At 39.3% G+C, this 20,801-nt stretch overlaps 1 protein-coding gene across 9 annotated transcripts in view; it reads right to left on the bottom strand.

Moving 5' to 3' along the window:
- Nucleotides 1-20,801, bottom strand: part of TEC (tec protein tyrosine kinase) — a 54,533-nt gene that overhangs the window by 6,320 nt on the left and 27,412 nt on the right. For all 9 annotated transcript variants that reach the window (XM_032999220.2, XM_042808226.1, XM_032999217.2 and 6 more), the window contains 12 exons: nt 11,404-11,505; nt 10,312-10,393; nt 8,579-8,707; nt 7,115-7,155; nt 6,455-6,636; nt 5,457-5,522; nt 3,704-3,758; nt 3,464-3,543; nt 2,795-2,928; nt 1,488-1,562; nt 535-706; nt 152-368 (listed from right to left, as the gene is read on the bottom strand). In XM_032999220.2, the coding sequence (XP_032855111.1) occupies nt 152-368; nt 535-706; nt 1,488-1,562; nt 2,795-2,928; nt 3,464-3,543; nt 3,704-3,758; nt 5,457-5,522; nt 6,455-6,636; nt 7,115-7,155; nt 8,579-8,707; nt 10,312-10,393; nt 11,404-11,505 (1,335 nt within the window). The remainder of the gene's footprint in view (nt 1-151; nt 369-534; nt 707-1,487; nt 1,563-2,794; nt 2,929-3,463; nt 3,544-3,703; nt 3,759-5,456; nt 5,523-6,454; nt 6,637-7,114; nt 7,156-8,578; nt 8,708-10,311; nt 10,394-11,403; nt 11,506-20,801) is intronic.

Here is a 20,801-nt window from a genome sequence, read left to right as displayed (position 1 = left end):
CTTGCTTAGAACCTAAAGAGCCAACTTAAACTACTTATAATTTTCTGCAAGAACAAAAGCAATCACTTACAAACAGGCCGTTTCAAAAAGGAATAGGTAAGTTCAAAAATAACAATTTTTTAAAAGAGCATATTGCCTAATAGGATGTTACCAGGTCTCTGTGGATAAAGCTGTTTCTCTCCAGGTACTCCATTCCCTCACATACGTCTTGGCACATAGTGAGCAGGACATCTTTACTCAAAACTCCCCGTTTTTGTCTCAGGTAATTGAGAAGGCAGCCATGCTCCATGAACTCCGTCACGATGTAAATAGGTCTCTGTTGTGTGCACACACCATACAGCTGAACTAATTTAGGATGTGTTAGCTTCCTGAAAAGATTGAGATCATGTTGTTATTACTTCCTCCACCCAGTCCCAGCTCTCCACCTCACAAAACTGCAAAAATACAACCTGCCTCAGGTCTTTTTTATTTATAATCAATATATGGCATCAGAAGCCTAGAACTGGCAATAAAAGTGCCAAGTACACAACTCACATCATTACTTTAGCTTCTTCAATGAAATCCTCTTCGTACATTGCACCTTCCCGAATTGCCTTGATGGCCACTTTATATTGTGCCCTCCATTTCCCAAGGCGCACTACGCCGAACAGACCACTCCCCAGTTCTCTCATGAACGTCAGTTCTGAGGGGTTGATTTCCCATTTCTCTATAAAACAAAACAAACGACAGCCCGTGACTCCTGTATTAAGGAACCTACTGAACTGGTAGGTGGTAGGGAAAAAGGAAACTAGCAAATTAGGGAATTTGGGGAGAAAACATCTTAGAATTAACTTGAAAACTGAACACTTCCACACCTCACAGAACAAACTTACTTTTAGGTAGTCATGACTTTTAAGCAGCTCCTGACTGACACAGAAGGCAAAACTCAAACTTTCCTGAGGCCAGCAATTACATACTGATATTATTGGACTTGGTTTCAACAAGCTGCCATTGTAGAAAGTTGTGCCAATGTGTAGCAGCTGCTCACATCACCTGATGGGCCACGCTTAAAACAAGTTATTTCAAATCTATATAACAAATATAACCTCTCCACAAAGATCAAAGCGCCAAGGTTGAGTCAGAAGACTGAAGGCTTATGGAGGAGCCAAAGCCACAGCTCTTTAATCAGGCAGAGCTCAAGGTGTCCACAACAGCGTGGAGGAAGATGCCAAATTCCCCAGGAGCACCAGTGACATATTCTGCCTCTCCTCACTGCTGCCCTTGGCACCACGTGTCTGCCACCAGCCGTGATGCCCTTGCACACTGATCCTCTGAGCAAGGGTCTCTAAGGTACAACCTAGACCCACATAAGTTACTACAGCCAATCACAGTACAAAATTAGGTCTTTTGAAAAATTTTATAAAACACTGTAGCATCTTAACATACATTGAAAACATATAAACAATTATTAGAAAAGACACGTGCAGATGAATATAACACACAGTTACCATAGCTGAATCCTGCTGTTGTTGGTGCTGTTGTCTTCTTTGGGGTCACTGGGTAACGCAGCCTGGTAACGAGACCTGGGGTTCAATGATAATTCAAGAGAAACAGTTTACTTCTGAAATAGTGCCAGGAAGAAAATCAGCCACTTGTTCACTGCAAACTTCAACGCCGAGTAACAATACGCTTATTGTTATATACAGCTTTGTCCATATTTTCTGCTATTGCATTGTGTTGACTATTCAAAATGGCTACAAGAAGTACACGGGAGCACTCACTGCATCTAACTTGTTGAATATTCTTTACTAGTGAGAGATGGATATAGACATATGCCTACATATTTGGGCTTTACAGTTATGTTGGCACCAATAAAGGCTGAGCACCCCTCTCATAAATCAGATCAGAAAGGTTATCTAAAACTCACAACATTACTTTTGATCATTTTTGTTTCACACATATAAATCCTACCAGTTTCACATGAGGATTTTATATATACAAAATAAATGCTGCTTGCTAGCTGAATATTCGCCTAAAATCTTGTCAGAACTTGATATGTCAAAAGGAATGAAGCAATTAAAAATAACTAGTAAAATCAGTTACAATAAATGAAAAGTAGCGTTACATTTTTGGAGCACATTTTCCAGAATATCATCAGGAAATACTGGGTCATCTGAGCTTGACATAAACATCTGGAAAATATAGCTCATGAGGGAAATTTATGCACAGACTGGACTTGAAAAAAATATACTATATTAGTATCTGTGCCTTGAATCTGATTCTTAAACTCTCCCCATCTGTTCATACAGTGGGAGAACACCAGCATCAGCCATCAGCTATAGATCTGAAGTGTCTAACCATTACAAAGACTCATCCTTAGGGATTTCCTGAACAATACATTACTATTCTCCTCATCTGTTTGCTATATGGAAAAGTAAGATTATTTTAAGTGATGGTCACCTGCAGGTAAAATAAGATACCGCCTGGACAATACTCTGGGGAAGTACCATCCCTATCCATCTGCTGTGGGTTACGGGCAGATGTTGGAGATGCAATGTGGAGCTAAAGGAATGATTTTTCCTGATTCAAAACAGCTGTTGTTCTGTTACTCTGAGGACAGTAACATTTTTATTTTTTTTTTACATAAAACTTTTCAAATGATTGCCTATATTGAAAAAACCACAAAATGTAGTGTCTCATGACTTCCCCAAGAAGGATCTATAAAAGCATTAAAACCTTCAATAAAAACCCCTAAAACTACACCATACTCCTTTTCAAATCAACCTAAGCAACAGGAAAAATCCAATTCATCTACCTGCTGCATTATGTTTATGATACTCAATTATTTCTGGAATGGAGTTAAAGAGATGTTTTTCTGCGAGGTAGTACTGCTTTGGTGATGTCACTGTTTCTTTTATATGGTAGTGTCTTATTCCTGATGAACCTTCTCTGGAAGAATAACAATAATGACAATAACAACAATTAGTAATAATACAATATCATTTGTTGTGAATTTTTTAGGTGGACAACATTGACTAGGAAAAGGAAACCAAAAGCGCCAGTGTAGGTGTCCAATGTCACATGCTTCAGGAGCAGCTTGAATACCAAAGATCTCAAGCGCTCACGACTCAACTTCATCTCAGTGCTCACACCAAATTGAAGATTAACCCATAAAAGGTTAATTTTCAGCCTGGCAAGTTCCTCAGTCCAGCTCACCACACACCAACACAGACACTCGGACTGGCAGGAGGGAAAAGACTGAATGGGGTGGGAGACGAAGGCCTCCTCCTTCACATGGAGATTCTGGTCTGTGGTGAATTAAACCAAACACGACCTAACCATGAAGTCGGGAAGTTCATTTTAGTCACAGCAGTTCCTGTTTCTTTGTTGAGCTCTCCTGGGCTTTCCTCCAGCCTATGGAATGGAGACAGATGCAAATGGATTTGGATGAGACAAGGTGCGCAGAGCAGCCACAGAAACTCACCCTCCAAATTTTGTATAAAGGGAAACTGTATACAGGCCAGGCTGACTTGAGTCTCTCACCACAAAACCACCTTCTTTATCCTGCAATGCAAGCACATGAACAGCTTTGTACAGTGGTTTTAAACTTCATGTCTCTTCTACTCATTCTGTGATTTGCACATGCCAAAACAGCATTTGCTTTAATAAAACTATAAAATTCACGTAAAGTAGCTCGTTAATACTGCAAGGCTGTTGTGCTCACCTCATTTCTGAGGAGCTGCTCTGCCTTGCTCCTGTTCAGGTTTCTGCTGTACCACCTGCAACACAACATCAGTAACCAAAATTTCCTCCAAGGTGCACGATTTACATAAAATGCTTAAAACAAAGTATTACAAAGCTACAGATTGAATAATTTTCTGCTAAGTGAAGGCCAAGAACTGAACCTTTGGTAATGTACAAAAATCAGTCTCCCTCCAGCGAGACCCTACAGAAGGCAATAAAGTTCGGGTAATTGAACAAATTTTGTGGCAAAAAAACAGCCTGAGGGCAGGCTGGAAGCCCCAGGGAAGCAGCTGCCTGCACACCCGCTGAGCCACCTGCGGAGCTAGCTACTAAACTGCTAATTCAATAACTTCATGGTTCTGATTTTCCAGGGAGGACCCACCTACCAAAGAGGAGGTCAAAAGTGAATTAAATGTCACTGCTGCACATCCCCAACCTCAGTGCTGCATGGGCAGGTTAAAGCAGCCACAGAAGCACTGACATTTCAACCAACTGCAGCGAATAATATAAAAAGGAAAAAGACGCAGCTCGCAAATGGCACGGTGCAATCATTTTGAGCTATGCTGTCACAGCAGTAACTGAGCAGGGAAGTAGCACAGCAGCCTCTAATCAAGTTCTGCTGTTCCGGAGAGATAGTGGTTTCTTGCAGTTGGTACATGACCTGGAGTAATCCTCCCTGAACTGCGCAGTGACTCAGAATTACAGCCCCAACCTGGTAAGGCACAAAGTGGCTGGACCAGATAAGGCAGCCCAGTTCCTTCCTTCCCTTTCTGCCAGCCCTGCAGCCCAGCCCAGAGCAGGGCAGGGCTCTCAGCAAGAGCCTCTAATATGAGAAGGCAACAAAGAACGAGTAATTCCCTCTAGTAAAGCTGAGGGCAAAATCCCAGATGAAATCCTACCTTCTGTCAAAACACAGCTGTAGGAGCAATACATGGCTGAGAGCAGAGTTTTTGAGCTACTAATGTGGTTTCACAAACTGGTTTTAATCATTGTTTCCTTACAGCTCCATTTTATCTAAAAGCCATGAAATACGTCTTAAGTTCTCAGGCACAACAGTTTATACTAGAGTGAAATCTGAACATTAAGAACATGCTTGGAGACTACAATGTTAAATTTTATCCTGATGTTCTTAAATAGCTAGTCCATAATTGAACATCAACTAGAAAAGGCATTTTTTAAAAAAGCTATACTTTATAGCTGATAAATTATACACGTACACTGAGACTTAAAATGCAGGGAGTGATGGATTTTCTTGAAAATTAGAACGGCCCTCCAAAAATCTCTGATCCATTATGTTTACTTTGAATGATTTCCACTGTTTTCTACTCTACTTACTGCCACACACTTTGGATAGACGTGTCACTTTAACATTAAAAAAAAAAACCAACACAAACATTCAGCACACTTATAATGGGTAAATTTACTTTAAAGTTTCCCTTTGTCTATCAGAAACTTGGAAGGATTTCTTTTTTTTTTTCTTTAATAGTGATAGCCTAAAAACTATATGCCTGATGGCTCTCTCACCAACTTGACTCTACATTATAAATCAGAGCAGAATCAGTGAGGAGAATCAGAACAAATATGTGCCTATTTCATATATTTAAGTTTTGTCTCTGAAATAATTGCTACCATACATAAATAATTGCTCATAAAACTTTAAAAATACATTGTCGTGCTTAAGTCATAGGTTTCATTTAATCATCTTCCAGATTTTAATTCAAATATTCACTTACTCATATTGATCAAGGTTGTTGGACTTCTTTCCTGTTACATAGTTACTTGGAATATATCCCTGTTTTCTACAAAAAAAAAAAAAAAAAAGGCATTTGAGTGAAAACATGTAAAAATGCCTGACTAGAAGACAGTGACTGTGTTTCATTCTGCTAATTACCAGAGGTCCCTCACTGTAATTTATTTATCACTGACCTACCCACTCTACTGCTGATTATACAGAAACCAGTTTTCCTCATCAGCATTTCCACATTAACTTTCAGCGTGCCTAGAGAAATAACAGGCACAGTGAAGAAGAGAAGGCAGCAGAAGTGTGAAGAAGAATAAACCCTCTGCTGCTCTGTCACTTCTGTACTCGGAGGTCCCAGTCAGTCACTGGAAATAGTTTTGGAGCCTGCCACAGCCTGATAGCTTGCAATTACCCCTAACATATTGCAACAGGGACCTGATAAATATTGAAGTATGGAAACTTTCACCTTTAAAACCGTAGGGAAAAATTTTAATCCAGGGAAAGTAAATTTGTAGTCATTAAGGCATCTCACTGCAACTCTCAGCTCATTCAAAGATTGCTCCTAATGATCCAGCTATTAAATATGATGATTATTCAAGTCTGGAAGTCAGAGCCTGCTGAGCTGAGTGTTAACCATATTGCTCCCTAATGAGCTATTCCCCAGGGAAGCAGGAGTACTGTACCAGTCTAGCAAGGTTTTGCAAGCTGGCTGATGCTTTAATTGGAAAACCATGAAGTCTGACAGGAAATATAACTGGAAAAGCTCCCAGTTCTGCAACAGCCTTTGCACTCAGACTCCACTACCTATGGAAAACTGCACTTTTTAAAATTGGTTTCTATGTAGGAATAAAGATACAGATGAGATTCCAGGACGGGGGTCTAAAGTGGGGTCTATTACAGTTATTTGTTGACACATAGTCAACATAAACTACTACAACATGGAAATATCCATATGAACCTTATAATAAAAAATAAGGAACTCATGTTTACCCATATTTATCTCTCGCTTTCCACCAGTGAATGTCGTTCTTCTCAATCACTGTATATTCTTCACCTTTCTCTAATCTTAAATCATGATGTTCTGTAGGCTCAAAGTCATACATTGCTACCACTATCTCCTCCTCTTCATTGCCATTTTCTTCAACTGGAGGAACAGGTGGTGGAGGCCTTCGCTGAAAACGACCCAACAATATTGTCATCCCACTCTGCTCCATTATTCCACTCCACCCACCCTTACCATTGCACCAGTGCAAACCATCTGAGCATCCCAGAGGCAAAAGCTGAGCTAGTTCCAGGTTGCCCCAGGAGTGAGCTGTGGTGGCCCAGGGAGGCAACTGGGCTGCGTAGCAGACAATCACCCAGGTACCGTCCGTGGGCTTTGCTCGTGCTGCAGCCCCACAGCCGCCAGCACAGGGCAATGCTGACTGGCGTCTGCTGTTCGACCACCTCTCCCACCATCAGTACAGATACGGCTCATAGGTGCAGCTAAATTCCACTGGGATTTTTTTCTACCCCAAGATGGAGCTTGATTCCCATTGACACATACAGAAACAGACCTTTGCTCCAGGATATGGAAAAAATCTCAGGAAATTTAAACACCATCTCAAAAAGCAGCAATTATCTATTCAGTATTTTAAAGACTTTACTTACTGCACTTTTTTCTGGCATTGGAGAAGGCAATCTCATGACACCTAGATACAAAAAACAGGAAAGGATTTGTGTCTATCCGTTTAGCTATAAATTTAAAAATGAAATAAAAGGTTTAAATTTCAAATGCTTTAATATCTTAACTAGCCTTCAGGATAGCTTAGTAAGTCAGAAAGTAAAGACAGATTCAATTAAGCATTAGGAAAATGCTGATTAAATATTTTTGCAAAAACATCCTAAATCAGCCAGCAGGCTACATTCACTACAGATTTGGCAATGTCTGTGCTACACCAGAGCATGCTACCCAGAGATCCCTGAACCAGCACTCAGATGCAGAGATATACGAGAAATAAAAAAGGGACAGAGATAAAAGAAAGGTATGTAAAAAGGAAACAATGTTCTTATGATAATCTAAAGGTCTGTTCCTATTAACATCTGCTCTTCTAAAAAAATAATACTCCCCCAGACCCTTGCTTCGCTAAATAAGGCATAAAAGTTGTATATATGTTTTATTACTTCTCTCAGATCCAAAAGTATTTTTTCTCCTGCACTGCTTTTCTCCCCCACGCTTAAAAGGTTGAGCTATATGTCATGTTTTACATCTTGCCAAATAAGGCTGGCCATAAGCCCCTGTTTATTCCTCAAGTCTTTTAATGCAACTAAATCCACAGGTCCCCACCATTGCCATTTAAGGCACTGACACTGGAAATCATCTAGGCACTGCTAATTTCACTGGGAGGTAAGCAATGGGCTCAATTCCTCTTTCTACTGCAGAATTTTCCTTAAATTGAGTACTAAATAATTACTGTATCCTTATGTAGGACAATACTGCAGTGAGGGTCACACTTGCTCATCTTTGCATGCTTCAGCATCCACTGCTGAACAAGCGGAACCTGTGATGGAGATGTTGGAAGATGCACGTGCCTACAGAAGTCACGGTTCATCCAGGTTCAGCATATGGACATTTGCAAATCTCTAAGCAAATTCAGTCCCATGTCTGTAAATACGTTAAGCCTTCTTGTATCATTTTTAGACTGGTGTAATAACATTGAAAGCAACACAGTTATCTTCTTTTACAGTGGTATGTTAAAAATTATTTATTAAAACTGAAGAGCTGGCAAGGATTTCTAGCTCAATCTTTTTCACCATCAGACTTTATCCTCAGTCTGAGGTAAACACTTGGTCAAATAAGTTTGAGATAGCAAAACCAAACCAAGTGAAAATCAGCAACCTTGATGATTCCTTTCTGCTTTCTCTCGAGATTTTTTGCTAGAACAATTTACTAGTCTTTATGGTTTTTACAAAATGTTTGGAAATTAAACAAACATTACTTTAGGCATAGTATCAATGATTGACTGCTCTATAATTTTACGTAATATCTAGGGCATTCAGGTGTGATGGCAGGATCATATAAAAAAAGCAGAAAAATATGCCAACACAATTTAATATGAAAACATATGTACTTACTGTTTTCATAAAGATTATACTTTTCACATCCAGGTGCTAATTTTTCTGTCTGTCTGCAGCATTGATAAATTCCCTCTGTCCAGAATTTAGGATGATATTTTACCATTATATTGCTGTTTTTCTTTATTTCTAGAAGAAGAAAAAGCATATATTGAAAGAGACATAATAAATCTGCAAGAGGGCCATTTTTAATAACTATTACAATATGTTTGACATGAGGCATAATCTCCACTTGTCCTCCTTACTTTAGCATTACTTCTCTTACGGACCTTCCTTCAAGTTTACATGGAGATGATATGATGATAGGAGAGGATGTTTTTAGGATAATACATAACTTCATTCCAGAAGAGAGTGCTCTACTCCCTGCCTAAACCAGCCACCCCAGCAGGGGTTTGGTGCATCCATGAAAGGAGACCCAGCTGCCCACCTGCACCCTGCGACTCAGTCAGGCATCTGTGAAGGCCCTGAGGACTCTTCCTGCCCTTATTCTTTTTATTATTGCTGCAAGTGACTCCATTTCCTCTACAAATAGGGTTCTGGAGGGAAAGATAGCTGACATTTATCACTGTTCCATGGCACAATGCTTGTGTTTGGATGGAAAGGATCCTTACCCCCATCCTAAAGGCTTGCTGAGTATCAGAGGTTATTTGTTGCCCTGTGATCCCCAGCCCAGAAATTTCTTATTACTTTACAGAGCACCTGCAATTAATGTGAGTATTTGATGGTGGCAGAAAGCATTAAGAGGCTCTTGAAAAAACAAACAAACAAACAAAAAAACAAAAAACAAAAAACCAACTCACTATGATTGCATTAATCAGAATGAGTCTCGGTGGAGACACCTCCTGTTATTTTACATCAGTTTAAGACCCGTAATGCTGTCTAGCTACATTCAAACAAAACATTTGATCAATGCCACTAACTAGCTCGGATAAGCTTTTTGATAGTTCACACATTGTGCAAAAGCACAGAGTCAAATTCTGATTGCAGCTGGACTTCACAAATCAAATTAAATCAGTCCAGGTGTTAGATACCCCCAGTACCAGTTATCACACACTGTGTATGCAAATGATGAGCTGGCCCAATAAAAAATAAAAAACAGTGGATACATGCAACAGAGGTTCTACCATTTTATTTTTCTAGCTTGTTGTGAGTTGACACAGCTAGCAGCTAAACACCCACACAGCCACTCTCCCACTCTCTGCCACCCAACAGGATGAGGAGAGAATAGAAAGAGCAAGACAAGAAAATTTGTGGCTTGAGATAAAGACAGTTTAATAACCAAAAGAAAGGAAAAAAAAAAAAAAAAAAGCGACAAAGACAATCGCTCACCATCTTCCACAAGCAGACCAATACCCAAGGCAGTCTCTGAGCAACGGCCAATACGCAAGCCAAAAAAACCCAACCATCTTCCTCAGCCCCAGTTTTTATTGCTAAGTACAACATGATATGGCCTGGAATACCCCGAGGGTCAGTCCAGGTCCGCTGTACCGGCTGTGCCACCCCCCAGCCTCTTGCCCAGCCCCAGCCTACTTATTTGCTGTGGGGGCAAAGCAGGAAAAAAAGGCGAAGCCTCCATGCTGTGCAAGCACTGTTCAGCAACTAAAACACCAGTGTTTTCTCAACACTGTTTTGGACACAAATCCAAAACACAGCACCAGGTTAACTCCAGCCCATCCAGACAGCTCAAAGGTATGTCTGTATGACAGATGTTAGGTATGAGCAATTTCCATTACCTTCTTTCAGATTCCTCACCCACTGATCCCGGCTTTGTGCACTTGGTGCAAAAATATAAAGCGTATTAGCATCATATACAACCTGGAGAGGAGAAAAAAAGAAATCATCAAAATACATTCACCTGGTAATATTAATTTATTCCTCAGGAAACAGAACAAAACAAGTCACTGTTACAGTTGGCAAAATTAGTGTACTTAAGCACAAAATGCAGAAACTGGGAAAAGTTATTAGGGTTTACTATTCATATAGGATGTTCTCAGTAGAATAAGGAAGGATTTTGTAATGCTATATTATCTTGAGAGCATTCCTTAAAATGTTTGCTTCATGCTTTGCCTTGTTCATTCTTCATTGTGTGCCTTTTAAAAACAGTCCAATTTAATTCCTAAAGCAATTTCATAATCAGACATCCTTTGTTCTCAGCCATTTCACAACTCCTTGTGATTCTGTGCTGCTCTGGGTTGATTCTTGCCTTCTTTTTCTTCAGTGCTTGTATTGGTGGAAAGCAAGTATTGCCCTGGGAGAAAGGGGCCAAAGTTCCCTCTCCAGCACTGGAATTCACCCTCACTCCAACCATTCACTCTCTCACAAGCAGGCACAGCATATCTGATACACCACATTTCCCCCACACACACACCCCCACCCCCCACAACACATTTGTTTTCTGTGTTTATTTCCATTCAGTTCACAGTGGAAGAAAACGTAGCAAGTTTTATCTTTATTTTCTTATTCCTATATAATTTAATGGTAATTAAATTGAATTTAATGTGAAAGAATGAAGACAGGGAAAATGGGCTGCCAGCCAAACAGTTTTGGAGGAAGACCAGGACACTGTACTTTCCAGTCAAAACCCAAGCAGAGATGGTGGGGGAAAGAAAGACCAAGTGTATGAGGCACAACTCCCAAGTGAGAGGACTGCAGGGGGAGCAGAGCTTGTTGGTAGATCCTGAACCATCTCCCACACAGCCCCGGAGAACCAGAGAACAGGCTTAGTATTTAAAAGTGAGAGTAACTTCAAGCAAGTTACATCCAAATGGCCTGACGTTGTTGAGAAAAGCACTGTAATTTATATATTTTATATAAAAGGAACATACCTGAAATGGATATTTATTTTGACAGGGAGTAATACCATCACTTTTTACAACTTCTACACATTTAATCCTTGAAATATCCACAGATCCTTTCCTGTACTTCTTCTATAAGAGAAAAGCAAAAAACATTATGTAAAAGATAATCAATTTACCTAACTCTCTTTCAGTAGAGACTTCGGTTTCTTTTCCACTTATGATACTGATGTTGCTCTAACTGCAAAAGTAATTTGAAAAATGAGAGTGTATAAAGATCTACACTGGTAGAAGTGCACAGAGTACAGTAAAATTGCTTAGGAAAAAGTATCCCTTCTTTCTTTATAAAGTTTCAAATCAGTTGCAATCCTAGGTTTAATCTACTCTTCTTTACAAAAAATAACTTGAATACAGATGAAGGAAGGCTTCCCCCTTGCCGAGTTTAAATTATTATTAAAACCAATGAGGGAAATAGTTGCCAATGCATCATCTCATCTGCTCCCTCACTCTGTTGGCTGAAGTGCTCCCGTAATTTTGTGGCTATCACCACATTTCACCAAGTTTCCAGAGAAACTGGGATGCTGCACAGGCAACACAAGTTTGTGCTGAGGCAGGACAAAGAAGACAAAGGTGAAACCCATCCCTGGGCCAAGATGGGGTCTGTGTTGAAGGGACTTCTTTGACCAAGGCTAGCAGAAGCCCTGAAAAAGCAAGGTCAAAAGCACAGACATCCGAGAAGATTTGGCTTGCCTAAATTGATAATTATGAAGATTTTAAAGAAGGAAAGGAGTGCCCACAGTGCTCAGCAGGTGCTGCTCAAATTAACAATGCATGGAAATATGCTGTAGTTCAAACACTCCAGAGAGGAAGCTCTGTGAAAGAACAGCTCATAACTGGAGGTGGCAAGTACTGGGCTTTAGTCCATGTGTAAAAGCAGTAGGTATCAACAGCACAGTCCACACACAAGTGGACCTTTTTAAGGTGGCTGTTACTGAAGGAATTGACCAAACCCATTTTCCTTTACTGAGGCAGAAGAGGCTAAAAATTAAAGCCCAGCACAGAAATTTGCAATGTGCTCTACTACATGGCAAAGGGAAACACACGAACGATGCACTTCTGAGAGCAAAATGATGGTGAATCTATGGAGACCTTTCACTTTTGGGAGAAACGAGTCTCTGATTAGGAGAGGAAATTTCTATTGGAATCCGGAGCAAATAAAAAATGGCAGCAGTTTATGGATCACCCTGAATTAATTTGCAACAAAAATTTTGACTTGCTAAGAACAGCCAGTCCAGAGTTCAGCTTCTGAAAGATCAACACTGTTCACACATTGTGAAAATAATTAGTAATTACTGAATTGAGATGCTCCAATTCTTACTCTCCTGAAGATGGAAATTTCAGTCCAAACAGCAAGTCTGGCACAATCATAAGCAACTGAAAACACAGTCTTATAAACAGATGCAAAGAGCAACTTCAAATATAGCTGCCACAATTTCAGCACTCTAGAAACACAATAGTTACTACCCATGGAAGACATGGAAGTTTCATCAGCACTTAAAACACATTTAGTACTCTGTCTCTTATGTATGTTACGAAGAAAGCAGGCAGAGAAAACTTGCATGAAGAATTCACACATGTCATGGTCAGCATCAGGAAGAATGACAGGAACTATGTTCAGATAAAGCTGTAACTGTTATTTAACCCCCCAAAAAAACCCAAAACCCTAAAAAAAAGGAAGACCCAACAAGTGTTTTTTTTTTTAAATTGGGGGAGGAGGGGAAGAAAAATAGATTAGGCATTTCAGTGAAGCATTAAAAATCAGATTGCAAATATTACCATGAGCTGAGCTACAAAGCTATACCATGTTATGCTGAAAAATAATTTGCACCAAGTATGCAACCTTGGAATTCTTATCAAACAAAAAAAAAATCATTTTAAGTCTTCTGTTTATTTTATGGTATCCCTTACTGGAAATTTGACTGCCTAAAGTAAAGCATACATTCATGCAGATACCAAAAATTGAGATACTCAAGCCTACAACACTTGGTACAGCAGCAAGTATTGCTTCTCCCTCTGTCACTGCACAGCAGGCCTAGCAGCTTCAGGGCTGCCAGGCTAGTCAATGCAGAACAGGAGGATCCAAACACAACTTGCTTTTTCACAAAGCACAGAATTCAACACTCCGTGTAATTATATTGAAAAAATCTCCTCTCCAGGTCTTTTTTCCTGCACAACAATATACAAAGACTAAAAAAACTCGTCACTTCTGTAATGTATCTACACAGCTTTCTGTGTCCAGTGGCAGTACACATATATTGCTTGGATCCCATCTGCTGGTTAACTGAGGTTGTGGGACAAAGCAAGATGATACGCATCTTTTCATCCAGAATGACAGAAATTCCTTAGAGGAGAGGCTTTATTACTTTCTCTGAATCCTCCTCTCCTCCAAGACTCAGAGATTTTCATGCCAATTCTGGCATGCAGTGAGTGTTCAAAATGAGCATACATGTTCCAGTGGGACAAAGGACAGGAATCCAACAAGATAATCAACTAACATTTGGGAAAAAATAAAGCAAACCTTCTGATACATAGCACATCATTCTAGTAATCATATTGCCTAAGCCGTCTCCTTTCGTGATTTAAGTTGGCTTAATTCAGCATATCATGTTGAAGCAAACTCAAAGTTGACCCACCTTGCAATCCAATTCAACAAATTAAGCCTAACGTCAGATTTTTCTGTCTTTGCATATTTTACAGATAAAAAGAAAACAACTTACAGGTGTGAAATTAAATTCAAATGTACTGCTCCAGAAGTGTTTCAGATTGCATCAGAAGCAACAGTTATTAATGGCCAGCAGCCTTCAAATTCTCAGGTGTGCAGCTGTGTTTTAGCTCAGCATTTCTCACTATTAAATCAAGGGGCACAGAAGCAGGAAGGAATGACTCAAGAAAAATGCTAAAAAGACCACTGCAATTTCTCTCCTCTCCCTATTTCAATGATTTCCCTTTAAAATGGGACATCTTGCACACCATCACTGTGTTGCATTTATTCTGCATGCCAAATGGCTTGCTCTAGACCCAGGTAAATGGCAGACATGAAATAAATGCAGAATCAAGGGAGAGCTCAAGCCCTGAAGTCTTCTGGGAAGTAGGGGTGCAGGCATAAGCCAGCTGTGAGAAATCCATCCATAACCACTCATTCCAACAAGTGGCCTCTGCTACAACAAGGCAAAATTAGTGCAGTGGCCAATTATGCAATGTCAAACCGTAGGAGGCAGAGGGACATTATTCACAGTTGGTTTTGGAGGTGGAAGATGTCTAACATAGTAGACAATGTTAGGTTCACTGTAGGAACAGTAGTATTTCATCTGCACACTCATGCATGCTGTCTGAACTGGACACAAGTATTCAGAGGATTTGGAAATGTCACAGGCCAGTGAACTCAAGGGACCTATCAAAGCTGGTCCACCCCTTTTATGAAGATAGATATATGCCTCTAGAGGGAGGCCTATAGAAGGAAATATGTTTAGAACAGTAATGAAGGTATAAAAATACCATGTCCCAATAAGGATAACAAATAGATAAAAATAAGTGCTTCAAAGTCACACTAAAGGTTGGGAGGTTACTTTTTTAAATGTATCTGCTTTCTGAAAATAACAAAAGGGAAGTGACTACACAGAAACTACTATACAATGCTTCTCAAAATGCCATATGTACTTCATACTTGCCTATGCTTCAAAAACTTAATTTACAGTTTTAGAAGCCCTGCTCTTTGCTCACAATGAGGATGACCAGTCCAGGCAAGAAGTCTTGCTTCCATGGAGTGCAAAAAAAAAAATAAGCTAGTCCTACTTAACATATAAGACACTAATATTAAGAAATTATAACACTAGACTTACATTGTCAGATATGGAACAAATATATGATTACACGATTCCTTTAAAAAAGTAATCTTAGAATGCAGGAAGACATACAATCAAACAGCTCAACCTCCGTACACTTGGAATTACTCCTCTGCTGAATATAGTAGCTTTAAAGCTTAAGAAGCTCATATTCCCACCAGCAGATAAAATGTTTCTTTGGTGTATTTCCTCTTTGCTGATGAAAATACTGTGCTGCTTACCCTCAGAGAAGTGTGGTTGGGGGGGTTAAACAATACAAAGGACATTCCATTTGGAAAAAAACTCAATGAAAACATGAAGAAGTCAGCCTGGCTGTCAAGAAATAGCTAGATTTGTCTTGCCCATGCTGTCTCTGTTTATTGTTCATACTATTTATTTCTTCCATGTAGGAAATCCTGATATCATTAGCATGTGACTGACGGAACTTGTGTTCTCACAAGTATAGAAGGTCTCAGCATGATCAACATCTCCTTTTATGGAGCTGCTCCACAACTTCACAAAACCTCAGAAAAGCCTGGCTAAGCCAACATTCCCTGTAGAGAACTTCCCTGGTAGAATATATTCCAAAGCCAAATGTAAGGGTGTTTCTGTATTTCATTATTATTAAACAGCGTTGCCATTCAGCGATAAGAAGCACTGGATACTGCTGCAGTTCCCTCTTGAGAGACATTTTCACCCAAGCAATCACTGATTATGCAAATATAATTACTGTAGATAGGTGTTAGATGGCCACATTTTCCATCCCTTTATTTTCCAGTATGTCAGATATGTTGAAGAATGCCCTACCTCCTTTCACTTCATTTTTTTAATGATTATTCTGAGAAAAGCAAGTATCAAATATTTCTATTCACCCTTCCAAAATGGCTAGAATAGAGATAAAAAGCAAGAGATTATTATTATTATTATGAACTAGTCTGACCCGATCCAAGATCTGACTTTTGAGAAGAATTTAAAGAGGAAAAATGATACAGACATAAGTAAGGAGGAGAGTCTTAAATCCTGTCCCGGAAAACATGAAACTGAGAATCTTTTAACCATGACTTGGCTGCTCAACAAATGCCAGCCACCAGCACTGGATTGGCCAAAAAGCACAAAAAGAAATTCTCTGTAGTAGCACTGATGCAACTTCCTAACCATGTCTCTAACACGTTGTCTGTAATTTACTCTTCTCCTGCAATTGAGAGGCAGTCAAATATACACAATTACAGTTATGATACATTGCTGCAATCATATAAGGCAGCAACGTAAGTAAGAGTAAAGGACACAAAATAAAACGGTTAGACCTCCACCCATATCAGGTCCTAAATCATCTACCACCTTTCAGCTTTCAAAGTAACTGACACATAACTGCAGGTTCTCCCAGAATCTTCCTGGTTTTCTGTCAAGGCCTCACTGAGTCTGGCCAGTCCAGCTGTAGCATTTCTGCCCTGTTTCCTCCTGTCAGGGCCATCACTCGGTCCGCAGGGTGAGTGACACCTTTCATTCAGCCACCCCTCTAAGCCTTCATGCTGTATGAACACCAGACTTGGACAACTTGGGCCATGAAGTCCATGGCCATCACAGGTGAGTGACCAGAGCCTCAGGACAGGACCCGAGGGATCACCTAGCCAAGGCATCAGCTGCTTTACCTATTCTTTCAAGGTTCAGATGATGGACTCCGAAAGCACAGAGCTCAGGGGTCTGCTTGTCTTTGAAGATTCCTGTCTATCACCAACCCCTCTCTGCTTTAAACACCTGCTGCTCTACCAACCCTTCATCACAGTCCAGGCTTTCGGGAACCTCATCCTCCCCACTGTTCCTGCCCTGAATCTCACAGGCAGGTCCCACATCTTCCTTAAAACTTATTGCCCTAATCCAGATGCAGCACTGCAGCTGATGCCTTATCATCAGAGTGTAAAGATTCACAGTCCCATTTATTCATCCTAATGTTACCTTTGCCTTTTTCACAGTAACAGGGTATCACTGACACACATCCAGCTTATGATTCACTATTCTGTCACCCAGGTCTTGCTGGGGACAGCCTGACACTTGGCTACTTATTCCCATTCTATATTTGAACATTTCAGCTTTCCTGCCTAAACTTCTACCTTTTGCACTTGTCCACACTGAATCACATTCTACAAAATAAAACAAATAAACAAACAAACAAACAGCCAAACACCTAATCCCAATATACAACTTTTAATTCTAGACTTGTTTTCCAAATGGTTGCAGCTCCTTCAACTTTTATGTCACCAAAGAACTCAACACACTTCTATTTCAGCAGTTATTTCAACAACAATATCACTAGTGAAAATACTGTAAGACAGAACACCACATTCAAGACAGCCTTTCAATCTAAAAAAAAAAAAACAAACCACCGATGCCTACTGAACACTGTCCCAGTTTACCATGTATTTTGCAATCAGACTTACAAGAGGTTTATATAGGTCATTTCTAATGCTGACATCTGGAAATGTCTCATACAGCCATGTCAAAAAACCCTTACTGGAATGAAAACACAGGGTACCTGCTGCTTCTCTGCTACCCGTGACACTTGTTACCCTGTGGCAGAAAGAACATAGATAAGTGAGGGGTTTGGCGTTTTTTTGTTTTGTTTTTTTTTTTTTTTTTTTTTTTTGTTTTGTTTTTTTTTTTTGGTTCTTGTCAAATCTTCGTTGTCTGATGTGCAATTTTGGTATCTTCCAGTTACTTTCAACAAGCCTGTTTTTTCTAGCTCTTTTCTGGAAATTATCTTCACAGCTTACAGTTTTTCAGCTTCTCTTCTGCACTCTTAAAACTAGGCCTTCCCTAGCCTTCAAGAACCTCATTTTCCTTCCAGATCTTCCTTCCTAGCACCTTTAAGATGCATCTACTTCTGTCTAATCATAAGGTAAATATTCTCATCTATGCCTTGTCAGTGTCTCAACAACTACAACCTACACTTTTCAACTTCAACCATATCTAATTTGTTCCATCTCAAACATCAAAATTCTTCCAGAAAGATAATTACTGCAGAACCTCATTTTGTACCAGATTTTTCTCTTGATAGATGTTACAGGGAACAGGGAATCATTACTGCTACATAACTGACTTCTACAACTTAAGTTTCTTTATAACTTGCTCCTTTCAAGTGAGCATTCCCATGCATCTGTTAAGTTGCTTCCATTCACATGAGTTGCTTTAAGTTATTTCTCCAATTTGAGCAGTTTTCACTTGCACCTGCTCAAAATTTCCCCAGATGTGCCTGCTGTTATCTGTCTTCTCTTGTGTTTTCAGCCAATATTTGGCATCTTCTGTATCATCATCAATACAGTAGTTCCACTTACGAGCAAAAAATTTATTTTAGAAAATTAGTTTCTTGAATCCGAGGTGAGGGAGGGACCTGGAACAAACAAACCAGGAAGAATGGAGCTTCATTGTTCTCAATACCAACATCTACCACATTCCAGTAGGCCTTCTACCCAGACTCTCTCTGTGAGATTTTTCTTCTCAGATTCTCTCAGCAGCTGTCCTCCTGACTCATTTTAGCCACTCCCATGAAGTTTTGGGGGTCTTTGCTGCAGAACAGAGTCTTCTCTTTCAATCCCCTCCAAAGCTCAAAAAGCTGACCAGCCTTATGTGCAGCTGTATTTTGGACAATTCATTCCTACTGTTTGATCTACCTAAAAGAAAACTGATTCCTTACTATATTTATTCTGAGCAGTAGCTAGCTATAGGCATAGATCAATCCTCCTCTTCCCCAGGCTACCACACAAAAGAGGTGTAGGCAACTAACCTGCAGTAAAACTTTTCTTGGTTATGGTAATCTCAATGCTTTGCACCATGTCTCTACTCACTTGTTGGCATATCTTACGCTTTGATAAGCAGCTCCACAGGAGGACTGGGCTTTTGCTCTAAGTGTTCACTGCTGTTGTGGGGGACTAGCAGCTATCACAAAATAATTGAATCAATATAAATATAACACGGCTTAAGTAATTTTTACTTCTGTGTATTTACTTGAAGCAGGACTCAGCTTCCTACATTGCTCCTTCTCATCAGAGATGGATTTCTCACAATCCCATTACTCTAGCTGAGCAAAGAAATCTGTATATAGGAATAACAATGCAGTTATTGTTATATCAACAAAGTTTGCTTGTCTAAATTTGCTTGACAAACTTTAACCTGAAGAGTATCCATTGGTCAGTCATCTACAGATTACGAAGTCACTTGCTATTTCTGTCTTGATTTCTATGTAATCAAATGCAAAGAAAATAAGTTAAAATTAACTATTTTCCTAACTCTGCTAATCTGTAGAAGAAATGGTTGCAGTCATTATAGAGGTATTATAAAATTAGAAAAGGCGGCTACTCATACTCTGAACTAGCATTTAAATACAGATTTTATGAAGTTTGAAAAGCCCTATATTCCATTATATATTTTGGCTCTTTAGTTTTTCATAAGAGGTACAAACACAATATCCTCTGTCAGGATAGATGTGACTTGCACCATTCTAGGTGTGATAACTTGTAAATACATAGTTGTACTTGCTCAGCAGTGTAATTTATGATGAAAATCATTGTTACAAGTTAATCATTACATCTTTAATTTTAGATATGTACCTCTGAATATATATAGAAGCGCACGTGGTTTTGTGCATGTGTTTTAAACAATCCATCCAGCCTGACTGCACTTTAAAATTTTTGATTCATTCTTTTTATGACAATGCTAGGAAAAACTGTGTTTAATTGCATTAAAAATTGCTAAACAGTAAGAGCTGAACTGATCTAAAGCCACAACCTCTCTTAGAGACAGTTGTGAAGGCATGTCCCCAGTAAGAACAGCTAAGGACTTCTACATGATTCACCTAAGTGTATAGCCACTTTTGTTTCCTAGAGGGGAAACAGCAACGAATTCACAGACCTCTTCCAGATCAAGCCAGAATCGAGTTATTGTACAAATTTGCAAGTATTTTAAGGAAGTTTGATTGTCACTAACTATGACTTGGAACAAAAAAAAAGGCTGTGCCAATCTACTCATTCCAGAAGATATTTATCTTACTTCACCAATTACTCTTATTTTCTAATTTAATCAGAAGCATTTGTATAAATGAAAGCACAATTCATTATTAAAATAATTAAATCACCTATGCAATGACTAAGGAAACTATATAAATCAGGGTAATTAAATAAGTTAATAAAGGGTAAGCACTATAGGAATAAGCAACAGAAGAATCAATACACATTAATCTGCTGCTTAAAAAAAAAATAAAAGAAAATAGTATAGCTTTTTGGAACCCTATAATGCTGTTATGCTCCAAAGGATGTATTTGCACAAGATTAGTGTTGCAATGAAGCTACACAATTTTACTCTGAAACCTGCAGCTTTAGAATGGGCCCCAGAGCTCTTATTTTTCCTTCCTTAAAATATCACCATGATAATTTCAGTAGCTTCTGTCTCCTCTCTATTCAAATTACAAGAACCAAATACAACTCCTGCAGATGAGCTTTTTTTCCTTAGGAAGAGACATCAGCAGCCACCAAAAATGTTCAAGGTTATTTTCTGCTA

The sequence above is a fragment of the Tyto alba genome, unplaced genomic scaffold, assembly GCF_018691265.1.
Source record: "Tyto alba isolate M040663 unplaced genomic scaffold, T.alba_DEE_v4.0 Super-Scaffold_6, whole genome shotgun sequence".
In the NCBI taxonomy this organism is placed as follows: domain Eukaryota; kingdom Metazoa; phylum Chordata; class Aves; order Strigiformes; family Tytonidae; genus Tyto; species Tyto alba.
The sequence above is the reverse complement of the archived record's forward strand: the minus strand, read 5'-3'. Positions and strand labels throughout refer to the sequence as shown.